This window comes from Lepisosteus oculatus, chromosome 3, assembly GCF_040954835.1.
Source record: "Lepisosteus oculatus isolate fLepOcu1 chromosome 3, fLepOcu1.hap2, whole genome shotgun sequence".
Lineage (NCBI taxonomy): Eukaryota > Metazoa > Chordata > Actinopteri > Semionotiformes > Lepisosteidae > Lepisosteus > Lepisosteus oculatus.
Window position 1 is genome coordinate 19,486,243 of NC_090698.1, and position 24,134 is coordinate 19,510,376.

The 24,134-nt window shown below is 35.5% G+C and overlaps 1 protein-coding gene across 13 annotated transcripts in view; it reads left to right on the plus strand.

The window, feature by feature from the left end:
- The window catches only part of mapk10 (mitogen-activated protein kinase 10), a 103,516-nt gene that overhangs the window by 42,172 nt on the left and 37,210 nt on the right, over positions 1-24,134 (plus strand). For 9 of the 13 annotated variants that reach the window (XM_015340143.2, XM_015340152.2, XM_015340157.2 and 6 more), the window contains 4 exons: positions 890-961; positions 8,748-8,917; positions 20,494-20,623; positions 22,935-22,993. In XM_015340143.2, coding sequence (XP_015195629.1) covers positions 8,796-8,917; positions 20,494-20,623; positions 22,935-22,993 — 311 coding nt within the window. In that variant the 5' untranslated portion in view covers positions 890-961; positions 8,748-8,795. Of the gene's footprint in view, positions 1-889; positions 988-8,747; positions 8,918-20,493; positions 20,624-22,934; positions 22,994-24,134 lie in introns of all 13 variants that reach the window. The other 4 variants (XM_015340154.2, XM_015340155.2, XM_015340156.2 and 1 more) reach the window with 3 other exon arrangements.

Genomic DNA, 24,134 nt, shown 5'->3' on the forward strand with positions numbered 1-24,134 from the left:
GATAATGAATGCATTAATTGCAATAATGACCCTAAAACATCATATTTTTAAAGGTTATATACGGGAAACCATTCGAAAAAGACCCTAGTTTCTCAACTATTACCGTAAGAACATCATGCACACCATTTTCTAACTGATATAGCAGGTAGCTGTCATTTTACAGAGCACTGAACAGAGGGGGCTTTGAAAATGTATGTACATCTAAATGGTGTACTTTAGTCCATACAAACTTTTTTACAACTATAGCATTTCTATTTTCAGTAATAGTTCTGTCAGAATCAATAGTATAAGCTTGGAAATAAATTTCAAAATGTCTAGTTTGGGGGAAAATTTGATATTTCATGTTAATATTTTTATTTTTATTTTTTATATTATTTTGCAAGGAGAATCAATTAAAACAATGTCTTACTTTAAAAGAGTAATTTATTTACATTTTAGTTGTAATATTATGTGTTAAATTACTGTGTGTACTAATTTACAAGGGCAATGGCATCTTTGTAGGACCCTAAAGTAATTTGAATTCTAGAGTACTTCTAATCAACTTTGAAAACTGTTTCAGAGTTATTATTTCTTTCCTCACTGTGCAACAGTGAAAAACAAGAAGAAAAACATTAAGAACACAAAAGTAAAGTAACACAGAATGTAATAACAGGACAGTGATAATGCACATTATCTCTCTTTTAAGAGGTGCCTTTAGCTCTGTACACAAAGTAATACTCTGTTGTCCACAGAAACTTAAGAGGCATGTTTAAGAAGGAGAGGGTTCTTTGTTAAAAAAGCGCAGGCTCAGTTATATCATTTTGGGTAACTGTTCTAGGTCTTGCATTGATATGGATTTTAGCATAGTTTTGGATTAGAAAATTAAACGCTGGTCATTTTCTGTTCTCAGGTATTTTTGAGTCGCCATTTCTTGTATTACTGCAGTGAACCGATCCTGGATGTGAAGATTGCCTTTTGTCAGGTGTGTGTTCCTTACAGGTAAACAAGGTACAGTATTCATTCACTTCCATTTCCCCCTCATTACTGTATATTACTCTGTGTTGTATATGAAACCACTGGTGTCAGTGCAAAAACACTTAGCTGACTGATGTGTGAAGCAGGTCAATCCAGTTGTCTTCAGTAACGTGCAGATGTGGGTTAAAAATGCTTTAGTTCAATGTTGGGCATAGCAAGACATGTGCAGTGAAGAGATAGCCTGTGTTCAAACAGCATGTCTGAAGTGATATCTGGCTAGAAAGCCAGAACTCTGTGTGCTATTGGAATGATACAGTAAATTACATTTTTATCTTTTATTACTTATTTAATTACTTTTATTTTATTTATTTATTATAATTCCCTAAGTTGTATATTTACTTTATTTAAAATTAAGAGACAGGTAAATGAGACGCACATTCATAGAGAATGGGGAGGAATTGGGAATTATATTCATACCTGGAAAAAATCTATTTTCAGCAGACAGGTTTGATTGCTATTGTTAAGGTTTGGTTTATGACATATCGCACAAGGACACATCTGTCTTCCATTTTGGTTGGTTAGAGAGCTACAAGTCCATTGCGCATTTGGGATTCAAACAAGATAAAAATAGGTTATTTATTGAATAACATTATTTATTTTTTAATCCTTAAGAAAGTAGCATAGCATAGTGGGTAAGCCTCTGCACTCATTACTGAGAAGTTGTGAGTCCAAGTCTGAGTTCAGAGCTGCTGTGATTTGAATACAGTACTTCAGTTCCTCCTATCCACCCAGCTGTTAGTGGGGATCAGCACTGATGAACCAGTGTCTTGTGCTCTCTATTCTGTTTAACGATACAGAAACCAGGATGAGCTCTGGTCCAGTGAGCTGTTGTGACTGGTCTTTTTCAATAATCCAAAACAGGCAAAGGAGGACTGAATTTCTTACTTTGAATGAAATGCACTTGGCATCCACATATCATTTCAGAACTTTGTTGTTCGATATAGTCAGTTGCTTTATTGGGCTATTGAGGTGTGGTCACTCAGGTGTAAAAACACAAAAACAATCATGTCATGTTTATAATTAAATGGAATTGTGTAAATTTGGTAGTGTAAAAAACAGTACATCTGACAAGGTGATGAATCAAAAGAAAATGTCAAACATTTCTTTTTAACAAGATTAATGAACTCAATCTTCGGACCAGACTTACCTTAGGACCAGAAATTGATAGGTTGACTTTGCAAGACCGATCCAAGTTTCTCATTACTATTAGCTTATTCTGGGGAATCCTGAATTTATTGTAAGCTTGCTTTTTCATTTTTCAATTAGAGTAAGCACTGAGGGGTCATGTTGGCCTTGAGAAAAAAAAAGAAGATTTTTATACCAGCTCTGGGGAAAATATATTTAGTTGCACCAGTTTATTAACCTTCTAGATTTGAAAAGCTCTTTCATTCTCAAAACACACCATCACTGAAGCAACCTAAGTGTCTAAGGGACAATAGTAGCTTATCTCTGAAACTCTGTTAGTCTATGCAAGAAAAAAAACAAAACAACAAAAAGATCATTAAAGGCTTCCGCAGTGGCAGTGCTTATTATAATATTAATTGCTCTTAGGTTTGCAGCCTGAGTTGCTCTGACCAACATATTCTCTAAAGAAACAAATGAATGAAAGGAGCACATTTTTTTAAATGTAATAATACATGGAGCCCTGTACTGTCCTTCTCTGTATTTGATATTAGTTTCCAGAACACTTATAAAATTGAGTAACAGCAGATCTTTAATTTTACAGCAAAATATTTAGCTTAATCATTAATATTTTGTACAAGGTGGAAATCAAATACTGTATATCTGACTAGACCCAGTATGGCAAATGTTTTCTAAAATGAAATATGATTTCCATATTGGAAACACTCACACACTTGTTGTATAGTTGTTTAAAATCCAAATATATCTAAAGAGTATTATAAGTCTCTTCATGTGTTTCTTTTAGCTTCAATAATTGATTTATTTCACATATCCATGAAGGAAAATTACAAGAAAAAAAACAACAGGGCATTTTTAGAGGACATGTGTGAAGCTGTTCAATTATTTAGAGAAGAAATGTCAAACAGAAAATGGAGATAATGAATGATGGCTGCAGCTTTCCTCATTGCAATAACAGATTGCAATTACAGCAAATCTTTGTTAATCAGGATCAAATTAGTTATGTCAGTTTAATTGTGAGACACTGCAGTGAAAAATGGGCTTTTAATTTACAATAGATTTTATTATCTCTGGATGATCTTTCCGGTCCCATACATCACGGAGAACAGATTTCATCTTTACTTATTTAAAACATTATTTCTTTCTGGGTTTTACGCTATTGCTTTGCAATAATAATTCAGTTGTGGCTCAGCTGGTTTAAACACATTTCTGATAAAACCAAGTTTCACATAGAGGCTTGGTGATGGATATACTGTAGATTGTGGTGTGATATGATACAAATGGATTTGAAATAAAGGAAGACAATACAATGCTTACATGTAGAAATGTTACTCTTTCTGTGATACAGTATGTAGTGGGTTGCTGTTTCCGCACAAGATATTTGTCAGGGAGACACACTGGGGGTAGAGCTGGGGGCAGGGGGAAGCGTGAGGTTTCCAAGGTGACAGAGGGACGCTGAAGGAAGAGTCAATGAACTTGTGTGTGTTCATGCCAGAACTCCCCAGCAGCTAAGAAAGACTGTCCTGTGCAAATTTTCTTGTATTCACAGTCACCAGTTCAGTTTGGGAATAGCTCTTATGTACATTACAAGACCATTAAAAGTTCTTTCTCTGTACACCACTGTGTCAAGCTCAGTGATTCCATGCTACAGTATAATATCATCTATTGTTGTTTTTTATGTACCATTAGATTAGTGGTTTCCATTGCATGGTCCTTATAGCAAGGAAACAATCAAATGTCACCAATGAGAACCAGTTTGTTAAGGGAGAATGGGCCAAAATTCATAAAAGCTAATGTGAGAGATATAAAGTTACAGGAAACGTCTTGTAGAAGTCAATGCAGCTCAAGGAGGTGCCACCAGTTACTGAACCTAAAGATTCACCAACTAATTCACAAAAGGAAATTTACTTTTTGAACATTTTGTAAATAATCTATATATATATGTTTTAATATGACACACAGGCGGGGAGAGAGAAGCTTGGGGTCAGGGTGCAGGGTCAGCCATTTATATGGTGCCCCTGGAGCAGCTGAGGTTAAGGGCCTCACTCAGGGGCCCAATGGAGTAGGATTCCTCTACTGGCAGCAGGATTTGAACTGGCAACCTTCCAGCCACAGGCGCAGATCCTTAGCGACAGAGCCACCGCTCCACCCAAAAAATACTCTACAAGAATAAGCTGTAAAAATAGCCAATGTGCACAAAAGTCATAGACCTGTGATAGGAGATACCATTACAGCAAAGTTAAAATTGAATATTGAAGAAACAGTTGTCAAAGTTGCTCAGATGAACTTGTGTAAGTACAGTATCATTTTTAATCATTGCTCCATATTATCTAGTAACAGAGATTGCATCTATTTGCATATTTATTGGGCAAAAAAATCTTCTGTAAGAAAACATTTCAGCACAGAAAAACAGTATTGACCTGGTTTAAGGACAAAATAAGGATTTTACACAGCCACAGGAATGTTTGAATGCCTACTGGGTTCGTTATCCTTCCATAGATGCCTTTGACAATGACAAGAATGAAGGTAATTGGAAGGTTTTGTAATTGCCAAGGCAAGACCAAAGAGACTACTAATGACAGAAATTCCCAAGTCATAAAAGGATTTTTGCTGTTGAATGTCTGTACATTTGGTTCTAAGACAGCCCCAATTAACACAATAAATGCAGGATCCGGAACAAGTGCTGTAAATGTGATGTTTTTCTTACTTGCTTTTTATTTAACTTTGTATGTAAGTTTGGTTAAAAAGGTTATGAGTCTTTTGTTGCAAATGTTTTACACAAATCTGAATATGTAATATTAAAAAGAATGATGAAATCATTAAAGTAAATCAATCAGAATTTAAATTGCTAGTATGTTCCTTGCTTTTATGAATTGCCTTTGGATGCCCATATAGTGCTTTCTTGCTGCACAATTTCTTTACCCTTTTCAAATCCTAATTAGCTACTTATGAATTCTGGGTATTGTATTGCTGTCAACAGTATGAAACTCTTTCACATTGTACATCACAGATGTGAGTTAATTATAGCTGAAAAGAAGTCTCATAAATAAAGCTTTTAGGGGAAATTATGCACCAGGCACAGTTTTTAACAGAAAGGTACAATAATCACAGAACTCCAAGTTGACAGCCCATTTTTCTGATATTGATCGAAAATTTGCAAAAATAAAAAATAAAAACCTCCTAAAACAATGATTCTCCATCTATACAGTTTACAACAAAGGGTACAGGATTTTCTGATCGGTACTGTATGTGGCTGAAATTTCTGTAAGATGCAAGTCTGTAAGAAGCAAGAACAAATTAGTCACTATCTCAGTTTTGTCTCAGCCCACACTGTGTCTGTGAGAATGCTTTAATGCCATGTCCCTGTGGAGTTCAAAACTAAAATTTCCTCCTTTGCCTTATTAAAGACTGAAAATCAGATGTAGTGTACAGTGTTCAGTTGTCATTTCCATAGGCTAAACTATAACAGAAACAAGCCTCTGACTCTGTTCTCCCTAACTGAACAGTTAATTTGATTTCTTCATTCCAATGTTAATATCTTATAGAATAGACATGCTTTAGAATCTGTCCATAAAAGAGCAACCAGATACATTCTGGTTCTCTGGGTTTAAGGGAATGTTCTACAGTGACATGATGAACTGAACCTTTCTCAAAGAGAGAACACTGAGGGGACCTGATATGAATATTCAAAATCCTGAAAGGCATTGACAAAGTCATTTCAGAATAAATTGTGAATCACAAACCAATGTGCACAAATGGAAACTACAGTACATGGAGGTACTTCTTCACCACATGGTTGTGAGAGTATGGAACAAGCTACCCAGCCATTTTGTTGAAGCTGGCTAGATGAGGTCATTGTGTCAACTATTACCTTTAACTACCAAATGGGCTATGTGAGCTGAATGACCTCCTCTCATTTGTAACATTTCTTATGTTCTTCCTTCATAATATACAGTATACGCCTGTGAAACAGCCATGGTCTATGCAAATGCTAGAGTTATTACATTGAAATTGATGTTAAAAGTAAGGACCAGGGTTTATGTCTGGGCAATGGGAGAGGTCGCTTGGATCAGAGGGTTTAGAAATATCAGTTTTATGATCTTAATATTTTCAGAATGAGAAAACAAAAAAGCACAAAAATCTAAAACCTAGAGAGCAGGAAGCATTGCTAAAAAGTAAGGTAACACCCGCAGATGTTAAACTCAACTCTACTACCAAGATACTCTACCCAAAGGCAACTCAGCTTTTCAGAGTTTGTGTAGATGTGTCTCATAGGACAGCAACAAATATCTTAATGATGTCATTAAAAGCCAGAAGCAAGATACAGACAGTGTCTGACTGTGAGTGACAGAAACAGGAATGACTTGTAATGGCTAAGAGATGCACTGTTTTTTGAATGACAGAAATGCCTATGAGATTTACTTACGGCCATATGTCCCCTCAAGGCTTTTTTACTGTTGTTACTGCAAATTGCACGTTACCCGCTAAGAAAAAGAGAGGTAGTTGTTTAACGTTTTTGGACGTGGATGTAAATTAATTGGATCATGATGGATTAGTATGTTGGGTATTGTTCTTTTTCCATGATTGGCAAAACTACTGTATTAGCAAAGTAAATAGAAAATAGGCTCTTTTTCCCCATCATCAAAATTTGGAATATTCATTTTTCCAACATCATGTATGCACTGATTATGATTTGAATTCTGTGTACATTATACAGCACATGTAAACTGTTTTTAATAAATTTTGTTAAATGGAAATAAATGTATGTATTGCCATATTTATGGCACTTTACAATAAAACAAGACAAAAAGGCAAAAGCAATAGTGACAGGTATATACAAATTAATCAGAATTAAAAGATAGAAAGCTAGACTTAAGACAGAATTGTGAAGTGATGACTGACTTTTCAGATCAAATACAAACTAAGAGATCATTTCACAGGCTTAGCCCCACAAAAAAACAATGCAGAATGGGTTTAGACCTTTGGAAACATAAAGAAGGCTCAAGTTAAAAAAGCACAAATGATGTGTAATTGAATAGGGAGTTAGGATTTCCCTGATGCAGTCAGGAACCAAACCATTCAAGCCTTTAAAGGTGAACAGCAGCATTTTGATCTTTATTTTGAACTCCACAGGATCCATTGCAAGGAAGCTGAAAGGGGAGATATACTATGCTTGTGTATTTTGGTTTTAGTTAAAAAATGAACTGCTCAGTTCAAAACATGCTACAAGTTGTAAAGAATGTTTGGGTGTACTAGCAAACATTGCATTAGAATAACCAAGTCTGAAAAAAGATATACAAGCACTATTACGAATATTTACTTAATTATGAAAAGGCAACATTCTGCATTAGAGTTTTAAGTGTGAGACTCAGTTCAAAGATGAAACCAACATTCCTGACCTAAGTTCTGATTCCAATAACATCAACAGTCAAAATAAAGTTTACGCGGATGCAGCTGGTACAGCAATCTTGTTTCTGTTACTTCAGTCTTGTCAGAGTAAATATGGAAAAAACAATTGCTCCTATTCTTAGCTTCATCTACTGTAAATTTGTGTGACAAAGCAGGCATTATTTTATTAGTGCAACAGAACAGAAATAAACAATGACTCTCTACCTGTAAAGTGTCTGATTTAATTATAACAAATAGATACCAATCAGAATGGTACCAGGAAGCCCTATATGATTTTTTGGAATCAGCACAATAGCAGGGTGAGTTTGTATGTTAGTACCTGCTTACATGCCAGCACTGGAGATCTTGATTAGCATAATCCTGTAAAATCATTCATGTGCAGTGGTTTTCTTGCCAAATATCTGCAGACAAGGTTCTGTATGGCATTACTTTAACTCAAGATTAGATTATTTAATTTTAATGAAACTGGATTTCACATGACGTTTTCTTGTGGTATACAGTGGAGTGCAGTAACCTTTGACAAGGCATTTAGGGTTAGCCACGTGTCAACCCCTTGACAACCTTTTAAAAATGCTTCAACACCTCAGACGTGACAATATACCAAATGAGTTTAATTCATTATCAGTTATTGGTATTACCAATGACTGCCTATTCCCATGAATCACAGTAATTACTTAAATGAGATTGATTTGCTTTTACTTCTTTTTGCTTTATTTTTCTGTCTATGCATTGATTTCAGTGCTCTTCCAGTGACAGACAAAATTACACATTTTTATTAATTTTCAGTACAACAGTGTTTTTTTGATTGTCTGCATGTGCCTATCAAGCTGTACAGTATGTAACATCACATGGCCTATGGTGTTTTTACTATAAAATAACAATGAGAAGAATTTTGTTCTATGGATTTTTAAATTCAACAGAGGAGCGCAATGACAAATCAATTGTCAGATACCAAAGAAGCGAGAAACAATATTTCTGATGGTAAGAAAAATGTAAGGGATTATACATTATTAGATTATAAATTGTTATAAGCAATTTGCTTAATACCTCATGTAAGGGCTAAATAAACTGTTGCCTTTTTGACCATTTACATTCTTATTTTCCAATTTTGAAGAACCAGGGTAGCTGTAATAGAAGGCACTTTAAAGCCTTGTAAATCATTTCTAATTTCTGTATTTTCACAGGGGTTTGGTAAACAAGTGGATGTTTCATACATCGCCAAGCATTACAACATGAGCAAAAGCAAAGTGGACAACCAGTTCTACAGTGTGGAAGTTGGGGATTCTACCTTCACAGTTCTCAAACGTTACCAGAATCTAAAGCCCATTGGCTCTGGGGCTCAGGGAATAGTTTGGTGAGTATATGGATTAAACCTATTATATGTAAACATATCAGAGATATTGGTGCCTACGATGGCCTATAGCTAGAACAAGATCCATCTTCACTGTTTGCATGTTTCTTTTTCTCAGCAACAGATTGTGCAGTAATAATTTTCCCTTTAAATTGATACATTAATTATTTTCTTATACAGAAGTATATAAAAAATTGCACACCTCTAAACAAGACCACACTAATACATGCACACATGATTTTATTTGATAATTGGCAGTGTCTTTTTGATTTTGAAGAAGTGCTTCAGCTTTCATATCTTTTGTAAAGTGCATTATGTTCTTGCTCAGTGAACTATAGTTGGTAAACTGTAAAATTCTTAACCTTCACTAGATGAAAACAAATACTGAGAAACTAATTTTAGCATTTTTGATGGTCTGCTGTGTTTTTAAATGCCTGTTATTATTTTAATCTATAGTATTTAGTTTGATTGACAAAGATAAGTTTCTGTTATTGTTCTTCAAAATGCTCTTAGTTATTTACCTGCTGTGGCTAGGAACTAGACTAGAGGTCAGAGAATGTGCTGTCTCAACCACAACCTTACACCCACAACATGAATAAAAAAAACTTCTTGACTAAATACTGTATTCAAGTACCTTGTATATCAAGAATAAACATTTAAATAATGTAGCTGAGTATACAAACCAATGTGTTTTCATACTTTACTTTACGTATGATTATTAACTATTAATGACAACTTTCCCATCTTAGAGAATCTTAGAGGATGATCCCTCCACTGGTACACTTAATGACCCTTTCACAACATTATTGACAACTTCCCCATCTTACATATACTGCAGCACCTGGTGGTTTTACAAAGTTTTGCAGTCCGGCAGCAGAATTTTAAAAAAATACATTGGAACATGCCATGCATACATATTAAAGCACACTATTCATTGTGCATTCTGAATGGCTGGATCTGTATATACAGCATGCATTCTTCCAATTTGCCATGGGGATCTTCCAAAATCATGTTTTTTTGTGAATTTATGTGCACCATTTTGCAATCATAGATTGATCAAAGAAAAACTATTAATCTCTTCAATAATTCTAATACTTTCTTATTATTTAGAAAACTAAGACATTAAAAACATAGAATTGATCAATTTAATTAATTTGAATGATGCCAGGTGGTCAACCTCGCCAAAAAACAAAGGCATACACGACAAGCAAACAGAAGTATGAGCCCCTGAAGCTTTACTCCAATCAAAGAAAACAAAATTGATAATCATCTTTCAAGATCTTTGTCAAACAGACTTTAAAAATAGTACAGTCTTTAGTTTAAATGATGTGTTATTTTTTGAGAAATGCCAACATGATCTGTAACTATCTTCCTGACAGATTCTCAGTTTTAATTGCCTATTCTTTCAGAAGTTTGCCATACAGTAGTTGTGTGGAATTATTTACTGGAGTTTGGGATGGAAATGCAGGAGGAGGGCAAGCCTTAGTTCAAGAAAATCACAGGCTCAGATGTATAAATACCAGCCTCTAGACATTGGTTTCTGTGAATTTGCCAAGCTAAGCATTCTACCATTCCCAACTCAACAACCTCTTGCTATATCAGGAGGTTTCATCTTCCTTGTTATTGTGGCAGGCACTCTTCCCTCAATACAAGTGGGTTAAACCTAAAACAATACAGTTTCCACAATTGCATAATTGAGATTTGACTACATTCAGAAATAGCTGCATGTTACCACTACCTATTATATAAAAAGAAAATCAACACAATATATTTTTCTTATGATAGCCTTAGTTACAGTAATATAGTAACATTTTATTCTATTAAACTTTATTCAATTTAAGAAATGAACGCTTTTAACCACGCACTTGATGATTATTGTAAAATGATCGAAATCTTATGATTTTTACAAGACCTTGCATTTCTTTTCTAAGAATATTTATTTGCATCAGTATCATCTGTTAGATAGAGTCTGTATACTGCTATTATTAATCCAAGTACTGTACCTTTAATGTACAGTATATCGCCTGTATTTCAAGAATTTTCTGAAGAAGCCTTCTTGAAATCTAAATACCATATACTGTATACCATATTGTATGATCAGCTTGTATCTATTACTGCTGTTGCTTCTTAGTTAAAGAATAATAATAATTGCTTACACTTACATAGTGCTTTTCTGGACACTCCACTCAAAGTGCTTTACAGGTAATGGGGACTCCTCTCCACCACCACCAATGTGGTATGACGGCAGCCATAGTGCACCACACATCAGCTATCAGTGATGTAATCACAGATACTCACAGAGCAGAGTAATGAAACTAATTCATAGATAGGGATTATTAGGAGGCCATGATTGGTAAGGGCCAATGGGAAATTTGGCCAGGATGCCGGGGTTAAACCCCCACTCTTTTCGAGAAACACCCTGGGATTTTTACGTCTCATTCGAAGGACAGCGCCTGTTAACAGTATGGTGTCCCCGTCACTATACTGGGGCATTAGGACCCACACGGACCGCAGGGTGAGCTCCCCCTGTTGGCCCCACTAACACCTCTTCCAGCAGCAACTTTAGTTTTTCCCAGGAGGTCTCTCATCCAGGTACTGACCAGTCCCACACCTGCTTAGCTTCAGTGGGCTGCCAGTTGTGAGTGGCAGGGTGATATGGCTGCTGGCAAAGAACACCCATGTTTTCCAAATCCACATTGCCTAACTTATTATGTCTAATTCAATTAAAGTAATTTACTGTAAATAAGAAATACTAGTCTGTAATTGTTTGGTTTGGTTTTGTCACTCATTTGGATTAGCACAGCATAAGCAATTTTCCGGTCACAGGACACATGAGACTATAAGAAGAGTTTTGTTAATGGCCTATAAGTAACATACTGTAAGCTATTTCCTTAAGTATAATTGATAAAACACCTTTGGGCCCTGGTAATTTTTATATTAAGTGCACATAGTAGCTGTAATACATTTTCCTTTTTAATGCTAATAATATTTAATATAGAACTTTGTGCTTGCTGTGCCTTAGGCATGTTTTTATTTCTTCCTTTGTAAACACTTGAGTGCAATAATAGTTTAATACATCAGTCATTTCCCTATCATTACCTGATAGTTAGTGTTCCTATATAGCTGTTATACCAATGAAAACTTCTGCTTATACCTTTCTTAATTAATTAATTTACAGTAATCATTTCTTGCCTGACTTTGGTTTACTTAATTAGGGACACTTTTCTTCAAGCAGAATATTTTTAGTCTGCCATCCATTTTCTACTGAAATCAATAATTATCCTGCCCAACTCTACTCTGATTTTCTGAAATTGAAAACCCCCTGTTTACAGTGGTTAGCATGATTGCCTTGCAGTACTGGAGTCCTGGGTTCAATTCCAGAACTGAGGAGTATCTCTGTAGTGTTTGTCCCATTGTTTGCATGAGTGCTCTGATTTTCTACCACAGTCCAAGAACATACTGGTAGGTTAACTGGCTTGTAGGAAAATTGGCTCTAGGTGTTAGTGTGTTTGTGTCAGTGTCTAACCTGCTCCCATGTGACCACAAATTGGAAGAAGTAGTTAGAAAATGGGTGAATGTTTAAAATTAAACTAAGTAACCTATTTGTTACTTTCAATTTATATGGTCTGTATTGATAAGGTGGTATTTTAGTTCCATTTACAGGCATGTTGGTTTTATGATGTATTTATATGATTACATTCTGGTAGGCACTCATCTGAAATCCTTTATCTAAAGGCTCATTCTGTGTAGGGCTTCTTTCCAAAACACAAACAGATATTTATGCATAGTATAGTGAATGTCGAGCACCAAGCCACAATATGCAGCTGAGAGCTAGCATATCACCAATTTATGAGTACACGTTTGGGAGGTCTGTCACTATTTCTGGCTTTTCGGAGAAGCCTGCTCAGTCCCAAAAACCAGTCCAACACAGATATATTAGTTAATAAAATATATTCCTCTGCTTTTTATCTTCTGTGGATCAACTCTTCAAATGTTCTACCATATAATAGACTGGAAGACTGGAAGAGAAACTCATGAAACTCCATTCCTCTTCTAAAAATTAAAACTATTCATTACATTCACAGGGACATGCTTAACAGGGCTCACCCTTCAATATATGGCCAGGCTTTCCCTTTAATGGGAAGGAATGTATCCCTTGTCTCCTTGGACACCTACTGATGTGCCCTACATGGCTTATTCTTTGGTGCCCCAAGCCTATACACCTGACTGATGACATGCTCTGACTTCTGTTGCTCTTGAGGAATGTCCAATTATGCAAAGGACCAATCAGAGGAACTTTTTCTGCCTGTGCAGTTTCATTTCACAGGGGGCAAATCTAAGGCAGGTGTGTCCAGCTGGAGGAGGATACAACCAAGCTTAAATTTGTACTATCACCTATAGACAGCCAAATGGTAGCAAAAATCTGTATACTGTATGTATAGTTCCTTGAACCATTCTTAAACATAATTATGCAATCTGATGTAAAGATAATGTTTCTGAGATTGTAGACAATTTTCTTACAGAAACATACAATCAAAATCATACACACTGTACAATTAAGGAATCCATTACCAGCAACGCAGTGCAAATACTGTAAGTAAATTATTACTCCATAAGTATTTACGTTTTTAAAAGTGCTGAGCAGCTTTACAATAGCACAAATTACAAGTTGGACTTATTCTGGAGCATCATTATTTCCACATTGTGAAATAGATGCAGTTTGTAAAGTTTTGTTGTGCAGCAGTGTTCTTGATCGTTACTGTATGTATAAAACCTGATCCTGGTGGCTGCTAGACATATTCTTTTCACATGGTCAGGGTGAGAAGATTTGTGCTTGCAATTTATAACATGGGAATATATTCTCAAGGATTTTCTTTGTGTGCATGTGAATATATAAACAGAGTCAATGAATGAGCCATTAAAATGTTTTGGTTTTGTAATTTTGGGAGAAGTTTGCTACTTGGATATTAGAGTACCTTAAAGATAAGTATAGTAGTGGTGCATGCCAAGCACATCAGTTGGAAGAATATAACTTTGCTTCCAAACTGTTACGGGACTACAAGACTAAACACTACTAACTAATAGGCTGCATTAAGGAAGATCTTTTTAACCCAGAGTTGAAATGAGTATGACTCTGGTATAGACACCAGCATTTTATTGTTCTTGATGACTTTATTGTGACTTGAAATGAGCAAATAAAATATGTATTTCTGCAGTTTCTTTATTGGAAACATGTTCCTTTATTGGAAATGTGCTTCTGCCTGCTCCTTCTTGCCCCTGTACATCCTTTTCTTGAATTTCACAGATAATCACTAAGACATGTTTTGGAAATTGCATCATATTCCGCCATGACTGAAGCCATGATTTTACTTCCATTTCTTTAGTGGATATATTCATGGATAGATCTACCTTAGTGACAAGGATTGTGGAGCTTTTCAGTTCTCGCCATTGTTCCACATCTTCAGTTTACTTCATCAGGATGCTATCATGTTCTAAGTTCAGAAAACTCCAGTGCTTCCCTCCTTATCATCACCATGCCATTCATTACTGATTGAGGCCATCTGTGGCAACCTTCTGCAGTCATGTAATATTATTAGTCACCACAGACTCTTCAGCAAGACTGTCATCCAGGAGTCTACAAACAGTCATATGTACTCTTATTAAATCAATGCAAGTGTACGTTTTTCCCCACCAAAAGGTATGGAGAAATACAAACTAACCCCTGTACTTTTGAAACCTCCCCCAGTGAAGACAAGTCAAACTTGATTAATATTTGTTGTTTCATTAGTTTAGCCGACATGCTTAAGTTGATTATGAGGAATTACAGTCATTAATAAAAACTACAGTCCTCTTCTGTGGCTTTTAGGTTTTGTATTTTCTGTGTTGTTATTGTGATCAATAGGTGGGTGAAAATAAAGAGGAAGATTGTGAGTTATATACTGCAGTACAGTTAGTTCAGTATCCATAAGACTTCCAGACCACTTGGCATATGGCGCCAAACAAGCAACGCTCAGTCTAATTGTTCATGACAGGTCTATTTGGAGATCTAATCACAACCAAACCAAGAGCTATTTTGCAATGTGCAGAACTCTATGCACAGATCAATGGGCATGATTACAGCACATCAAAGAATAACAAACAATATTTTGCCACAGAGCTTAACACATGCTATAGATATTTTATTGAACAAAACAAATTGATAATGTATCTTAAAATGTCTTACATTCAGTTACTCAAAACATTTGGTTTTGTGATATATCTGTAATGTCATTTGTGATCCACTGTCTTAAATTGCAGAAATGATGCTGGAAGCAATAAAATAATATTTGAGCTTCTGTGCTGGCATTCATTGCTATGAGGTGCCTGCTGTGTTAATTTCCCACTAGTCTACAAAGCTTTGTTTATCTTCACAGTGATTGCTGTGGAGTGTTTGGTTTTCTCCGGTGCCTTGGATATTTTTAAATATAGATGTCTATGAAAACACACAAGGGATTTAACAGTGAAAATGTAATGTTAAAGGCAATTTCTGATTCCCAAATTTCAGCTGTGCCCCAAAGCAGTTAACTCAGTCTCTTTTGTCTTGCAAATATGGCTGACATGTTCTATCATTCCTCACTTTCAATATTTCCCATTATTTTAAAAAATACACTTATTAAAGCAATACACTGATAAATGAATAACTGCCGTGCAGAGTTCTAGGGTTTGTGGGAACATTAAAAATTAATCACTTATTACACTGTGATAAATGTGTTTGTAAAAGTATATATTTTGAATTGCAGAGTGAGGTTGAGTGCACCATTGGTATACAGTAAATGAACCAATAACAGATTTCTCAGCACATTCAAAATATGCCATGTTTGTACAGTAAGTGCTGCCTTATTATCAATAATCTCTAGCTCAAGTGAGGGATTGAGATACAAAATGTCCTGTTAAATCTACTAGACTTTTTTTTACTATTGTTACTATTATAAAAATCAAACTATGCAGTAACATACTGTAGTAAGAACATACAGTTACAAATGAGAGGAGAGCAGTCAGCCCATCTTGGTAGTTAATATCTAACTGATCAGAGGATCTCATCCATCCATTTAGGATACTGTACATGTGTTTTCCCCCGGACGTTGGGTGCAGTATCTGGCTTTCAGTGTGCTTATATCCAAAATGTAAAGTCTCTATGTATTTAAACATTCAAGAGGGGTGGGACTCGAACCCCAGTGTAGGTTTAAGGATTTTCTGATACAAACTTTGCTTAATTATTGCTGAATGAATGACAACAACCCACTGTCACAGATGTCGGAAAGGACGAACCATGGAATGGCAGGAGAGTGAAAATACACCCTATGCGTAGCAGCGAGACGGGGGTTAGCCAGGGCTCAGCTGTTCAGGAAATGCCATGTAGAAACCTATGCCCTCAGGACAGGAGTGACCTGGTGCTAGGTGGGTTCCAAGACATCTGAACCTCAATGCTAAGCGAGGAGCAGAGCAGAAGCAGGAAGTAAAAAGGCTACACAACAAGACACACCAGAAAGACATGAGTAATCACAGGGAACTAGGAACAGGAGAGAAGTAGAGCGCCCTCTAGATGTACTGGGTATGACACCCACAACTATTGGTATCACCGTCATCTAAATATCTGAAGTAATATGGGCGCGGCATTATTGAAAAGTTAAATTTGTTGATTTTTGGTGTGTACTTGCTCCAATACACCTTAGTTGTAATGCATCATAGCCTGTTTATTTTTATACGAACACCTGATTTTAGACTACATGTAAAGAATACTCATTCTTATTTTCAGCTACGGACATTTTGATTTTGGTGCCCTCTCGCTACATAACTGCCATAATTTTCACCATATTCTCTGTGTATTTTGCAATGCATGGTTCAAAACATACACAAAACAATTTTAAAATGTTTCATTTCTGCCAAAGCTTTTCTAGAAGTGTGAAAGCAATATATGAAATTGTGGAACTTTCTGAGACCTGTGTGTTCTGTGGCACAAGTAAGAATTCATTTCTATGAACATTTATATCTACAGTTCCATAATCTAAATGAAACCTTGACTTTCTAAATTTAAGGCAGCTCAAAAGCCTGTTGTTATTAGGGGTGAACCAGTGTAAATGGTTGATAGATATACAATAAGTTTTTAGGGACTGTTCTGGCCAGCAAGTTCAATTTTGAGGCAAATGTTGAATCTGTTTTCAAAAAGGGCCAACAGCCTCTATTTTTTATTAAAGAATCTCAAACATTTTAAGGTTGATCATTCGTTTTTGATCATGATCATCAGTCTTTCATTAAATGTATTGGATTAAACTTTTGCCCTGATCTGCTGGTTTGAGAATCTGAATCTGAGAAGTAAGAACAAATTGGCAAGTATTATCAACCTATGTCAGAAAGTCATTCAGTCCTATCCCATGTCTATTTACACAAGTAAGTCTTGTGTAAAAGTAAAATCCACCCTTCATCCCCTTTTTGATGAATTCCAAATACTCCCCTTGGAACGTCGATACAGATTTCCCAGATTAAAAATGAACAGGTTTATGTTCTCATATACCTATAGCCATAACCCTGTTTAACACACTGATCCTCTGTTGCTTTAAAACAAATTACCCCTAGGGACTAATAAAGACGCACTCTCTCTCTTTATTATTTGAGCTAAGAACATTAGCTAAATGGGAAAGGCAACTGAAGAAAAACTAAAACAGGCTCAGGTTGATGACCTTTGTTCAAAAAATAACCAACATTTACAGTATATCTTTTCAGAAACTCTAGTTAATAACCTAATGAAGATACATTATGTAGTACAGCAACTACTGAACATGAAGTAGGTTGGGGTGGCTGATGTCTTGCGTGTATAACTCTCCTCAAGCCAAGGAGACTTTCGATTGGAATCATTTCATCACAATTGGAATCAGCCTGCCCTCTTTTTATTATGAAGAAAACTAAATGGAAGGTTTGTTTTGACTCCTGTAGTCTAATGTTTTTGATGTACCTTTGCTTTGTATAAAATTATTAGTTTGAATAAAAAATGTTTAAAGTATTTGTGTCACGCCCTCTGCAGCCAGAGGGCGCTCCTTCTCTGTCCTGTCCCTAGTTTCCGGTCTGCTGTCCTTCCTGTCCCTCTCTTCCTTGGGCTATATATTTCCGGGTCTTGCACTCTGTCCTCGCTCAGCATTGACGTTCGGATGTCCTGAGACCCGCCTAGCACCAGGGCGCCCCACGTCCGCTCCCTGAGGGCATAGGTTTCTATACGTCATTCCTGAACTCTTTGCACTAATGAGCCCGGGCCTTTTTCCCGTCTTTCCGCTACGCATATGGGTCTTTTTCCGCTCTCCTACTCCCCACGGCTAGTCCCTTTGGACGTCTGTGACAATTTGGAAGACTTTTAACTATACCTTTTAAGTCAAAACAGGTCTTGTAGTTACTACAATTCCTTTTAAGCCCTTGCTCCTAAGAATTTAATGAAATCTACATGTTACATAAGTGATTATTTCAGTACTGCCCCCAGGAGGTAATAGCTATTGGATGTGATTCTGTGTTATTAATGAATATGGACATGCTGTCCAATACTAAAGTGAAAGGAGCACTCTATCTTTTCGTCATCAGTTATTGCTTCCTACTGTTGGAAACAGATGCCTTTAAAGAAAGGAACATTGATTTAATTTAAGTTCAGTGCATAAAAAGCAGGGTAATAGTCAGATCAACAGCTTTCTCCATTCAGTTTACAATTATAAAGTCCTACATTTACAATTCCAGCAGTTTGCATATAGACCTGTTTTTAATTAAAAACTACAACAGGACCATTTTTAAACCCCCTTTTGTTCCTGACAGACCTTGCTTTCTGTTTTAGAAAGTAGCTGTAAGATTTTGTAACTCGCAAATAAAAAAGGAGAGAGAAAAATACATACATTTATATGTACAGTATGTATACATGGAAAATACATTTTTTCTTCAAACTAATACCTGGAATACGTTTTTTTTATTATTTTGGTATAGCAACTATAGTACTATATACAGTATGAATAGCTTGACTACTTCAGAGTTTAAGCCTAAGAATTATTTAAAATATTTTGTTATGACACTAATTCTAACTTAAAATCCCCTTTATGCAATCATCTAAGTCACCAAAATCATCAATCTTATTTGATTTTTTAAAGTCAAATAAGTGGCACAAGTAAGCTTTTAAGAATTGTACTATTATTATTATTACCACCAGACTAATAGTAAATACATAGTCATAATGGTTCAAAAGCTAGCAACAGTTTTAATGCTATAAAGTACTTTCAGAAATTGACATTTATTTTAACAGGAAAGAAATATATGACTTGTTTAACTGTTAAATGCAAGTCCTATACTGTATATCACTCCAAAGAACCTTAAAAGGCCTCTAAATTATTGTAGTAAAACCTTTAGACTTGTAGCATCTAGAATTAGATGAATTAGTTTCGTAGCTGTTTCTAAGTCAAACACCCAAAATGAAAAAAAAATACCATGTATAATCGTTATTATCTAGATTACAATCATGATCATTAGGATTATGGTCATTATAGTAATGACTGTGATTACTTTTTTTTGGTTGCCTTCAGTGAAATAAAGGCTAAATTCTTATCAGCATGGCCGAAGCATTAATCAATCAGTCATGAATTATTTACTTTTCAAGAAAAGTATTCCTCACAAACTTTACAATGAGTTAAACTGGGCTGCAGAATATATCGTATGAACTTAATGTGAAGATAGCAGGCACGTTTCCTAAAACTAAGAGAAAATTAAGTTTTTAGGATTTTTAAGTTGAGAGTAGGATCCCAGTAGTAGGATCTTATTAGCACTCAACAGTTGTCTGGCCTCCATGCTTCAATGTATTCCACGTATTATCAGGGTTCATTTCCATGGAAAGCTACAGTAAGTGTGTCCAGATTTGGAGTGGAGTAGAAGGCCATGCCAATGATTTACATGTCCAAGAGGAATAATAAAGATGTTAAACAAGAAAAGCTCAACAACAAATCCCTGGGAAACACCACAATAAGATGCTCTGAGTTCATGTTTTCACTAGTAAAGAATACAGATTATGTGACTAGACTTATAGGGGAATCAAGCATCCCAGACAGACCTGCATATTTTAACAAACATGATAATCCAAGAGATGTACATTTTTTGTCCTCTGGTTTGTGTTCACTTGGATTCAAATTTGTAGAAATAAGTGGCCCATCCCCATCCAAGGATATCATTGGAATTTGTTGAAAGACTACAAGTGTGAACAGTTTTGAAGAAAAAAATTGCCACTATGTGATACGGTCTCTGTAGATAATCTCTCTCTCTCGCACAGTCACAACAGATATTTCATCCCAAAATACCCTTTTCTGACATTTTGAATATTATCTGTTGCATGGAGCTCTGGAATATGAACTTGTGAATATCTGATTTCCCATCTCCTTAATAACCTTTTGAATTCATCTCTACTTGTAACTTTACACATTATGTTTTAAATGCTTGTAATGCTTAGGTGGATAAAAAAATTGCCCTGTATGTACAGTAATTATCCAGTGGACGCTAATGTTGGCTTGTTCATCCTTTGCCTTTCGCAGTGCCGGCTATGATGCTGTCCTTGATAGAAATGTGGCCATCAAGAAACTCAGCAGACCATTTCAGAACCAAACCCATGCCAAGCGAGCTTACAGGGAGCTGGTGCTGATGAAATGTGTCAACCATAAAAATGTAAGTCTGTGTTCACAGTACTTGTTTAATTGCCTTATGCATCTCTATTGCTTTAGAATAGCTTCCAAGAAATGAATGTTATTAATAAACCTGGATATCGCTGTGTAAAAATGTAAGAATTGTAAAAAATAAAGCAAGATAAGTAACATTATGTCTGCAAAATTACGAACCACTGCATTGGCACTCGGTACTCAATTAATGAGATGAGACTTGTATTAAAAATTACAGGCATATTTAATAATACTGTACATACTGTATATATTTTGATACTGTTATGCAATTATTAATTTAAAAGCAAGTACAATTTTATTTACACATTTTATATCACCCTAAAACATTGATCCATTTACCAATTTAACTTTTGATAAAGCACAATCTACAATTGTAAGTAATGGATCTACTGTAAAAGAAATAATAAGACCCTTTTAGCACTACCCAAGAATAATTTAAATGGTCCACACCAGCTTTGTTTGGTTCTTGCCTCCTTTGACAATTCTGTGATATTTCAGTGCCTTAAAGGTGTAGTACTGTATTCACAGATTTGTTCAAGAATATTTAATGGTTCTATTTTATTCTATTAATTTTAAATATGTTCATAGTTTAAAGCAAATTAGAATTTGCTATGAACTACAGTATTAATGCTTAATCAGTATGAGCACACTTATGGGATATTAAATAGCCGACATTCAGCATGACAATAATTTTAGTTATTTTTAAACAAAAGGTAGATTATCAGGACTATAACCATTATAAACTGGAATGAATAGTTCTGAAAAATGATATATTACTAGCATTTACAAGACGTCGAAGGATTTCTCCTTTGCTTATTTTTAATATGTGATCATGCTTTGATCATGCTATATGATAAACTTCGTAACAGTCATACAAATCTGAAGAAAAATGTTTTGTTGTCTCTTTGCTGCATTAGAACTCAATCAATTTGAAAACAAATTTCTGTGCCTCTACTTTCACGTGAATTGGATGTTTTGGAAAATGAGCTGTTCAACAATATCGTTAGGCTGCCAGCGCTTTTATAAGATGCTTAATCATTATACAGCCGTGAGCTGCTCTAATGCTGCTGCTTTTCTTTCCCTCAGCAACAGCGTTTAATTCAGCAGTGTCCTTGAACGAGGGTCATTCAAACCAGTGCTGGAGCACTGATCCATTTCATACGCTGTCTTTGTTCACAAAGGAACCGTGTGCTCCTGAAATTGTTATTTAACCAATTGCCTGCTGTGTGATTGTTTCAAAGTACTTTAAAGCTGTGTCTGGTTTTTAATGTTGCATATCAAGGAATATGAGATGGGTGATTACAAGTCAGGGCTTCAAAAATTCACTACTAATGTCCCTTAGCAGTGCCTGTGGTACTCATAACCCTGGAAAATAACCATTCACATTAATATTCAAATAATAACATTGACATTTTCATCTTCTCTTTTATTGTATATACTGTATTTCTTTGCCACTATTCCTACCTGCATCGGATTCTGATTTTTTTGCTGTCTTTTTAGTTTTCTGTGTATGCGTACTAAAACAGGAATCTTTAAAGTTTTTTTCATACTTACACTCCTTAGGATCTTTTGAAATTTTGTCCCCAATTGACAGAGCAAAAAAAAACCCATCGTGTTAGACAGTTCTCTCTGTGCATCCCAAATTTAAAAACCAGAAATGGTTGCAAATGTATTGATGTGCGTCTTGTCCTATGTCCTGTTGATATTCATACTTAAATCTTCAAGACCCGATCTACCTCAAGCAGCAGTATTAGCACCTTGTAACCTGATCTTATCAGATCTCAGAAGCTAAGAAAAGCTTGACCTGGGATAGGAGATCTCCAAGGAAATCCTGGTGACTGCTGCCAATAGTGTTGGTGAACCAGTAGGGACATTTCCCTCTGTAAGACAAAGCATAATAATTGCCACATGCTTACCCAGGTGGGGCTGTGCACCTTCCTATAGGTGAAGTGCTTTGAGATTCTTTGGGATGAAGAGCACTGTACAAATGTAATCAATTTGAAATATCCTGAAATATTAATGTAAATTGAATAACATGACAAAGAATTAGGAGCATTCGCTCTTTTCCTGGGGGAAAAAAGTCAGATCATTTTTCTTCTAAATCTGCTTTTACTGTATTTTTGTGTCTCTGTTGTGCTCTTCTGAGTGAATTCATTTTTTTGTATAACACTGAATATGAATATTTTAAAATAAAATGTTACTATTATCCACATCAATCATACGTTTCTTACTTTATAGTTCCTTTGAGCTTGAATTAATGTTGCAATCTTTTAAAGAATCTGTTTATTTTTGTCTTCTAGATAATCAGCTTACTAAATGTTTTTACGCCACAAAAATCATTAGAAGAATTCCAGGATGTGTAAGTAATCTTATGATTTTCATATCAAAGGCTGTTTCAGTAAAAAATAATCCTGAATACATTATGTAGCACATGTTTGCAGTTAGTCCAATGTGTGTAATAATGGTGTGACAAAGAATATTTCTGAAACTTGGAAAATATAACTCTCACTGTAACAGTGAGAAGCGATGTCCTAGCATAACCTTTTAAAGAAATGCATATTAAAATGGCAGAGATAGAATTGTTTTTTCTGAACACGGCAAAACTCTGGACACCCATAGATACACTGTGCAAAAAAAACAGTTATTATTTTCGTGATTCCAGGACTGGGGTAAATTAGGGTTTGAATCCCTATCATTTGGTTTTGTGAAACATTGCTGTTCTTTGGATTTTTAAGTTCCATTGGGTTTCATTTCAGTAGTGACTTCTGTTTCAAACATCAATACTTGCTTCAAGAACCTACTCTGCTGAAGTCTAATAAGAAATCTAATGAACTGTGCTGGCCTTGTCTTAAGGGGAGTTGTGCTGGACACTGATGCATGAGCAGTGGCACTGCCCTGTTTGCTGCTCAAATACATACTCATGTGATATTTCCCTCTAGCCATGTAATGGCTTTGATTATAATACTGTACTTCAACATGAGACAAACTGCATCATCAAAGGTTTTGTCTAAACCCTGGTCTCTCCTTTGCCCCACAATTTCCGGACATAATTTATGTACCCATAAAACATTAAGATGAAAGATAAGAGTATATAATGAAAAACTGTTCATGAGATCAAGATCACACTTTATAAAACTATAAAGAAATACTTAAATAAAAGTAGAGTTTCAGTCTCTAGTCTGGCTCCTAACCTGTTAGTTGTTCGTTCTTTATTTGCCGGTGTCAGTCAGCACAAAACTCCCAAATTCTTGTTTTGAGTAAGGTAAGAATGTGAACCAGAAATTGAATTGAAAAGAGCATTCAGGTTGTGTTCTTGCAGTCTAACGTGTCACTTATTTGTTAGCCCAGGTATTTGGAACCCTCTTTGCCATACGCTGTTAAAGATAAAATTGCACATACTGTACACACTCTTTGCCCATTTTACATCAGATGCATCTAAATTGTTCTAAAAACTTGTTCTTTTCGACTGATGTCCAGAAAACTTTTGCAGGCTCAAGCCC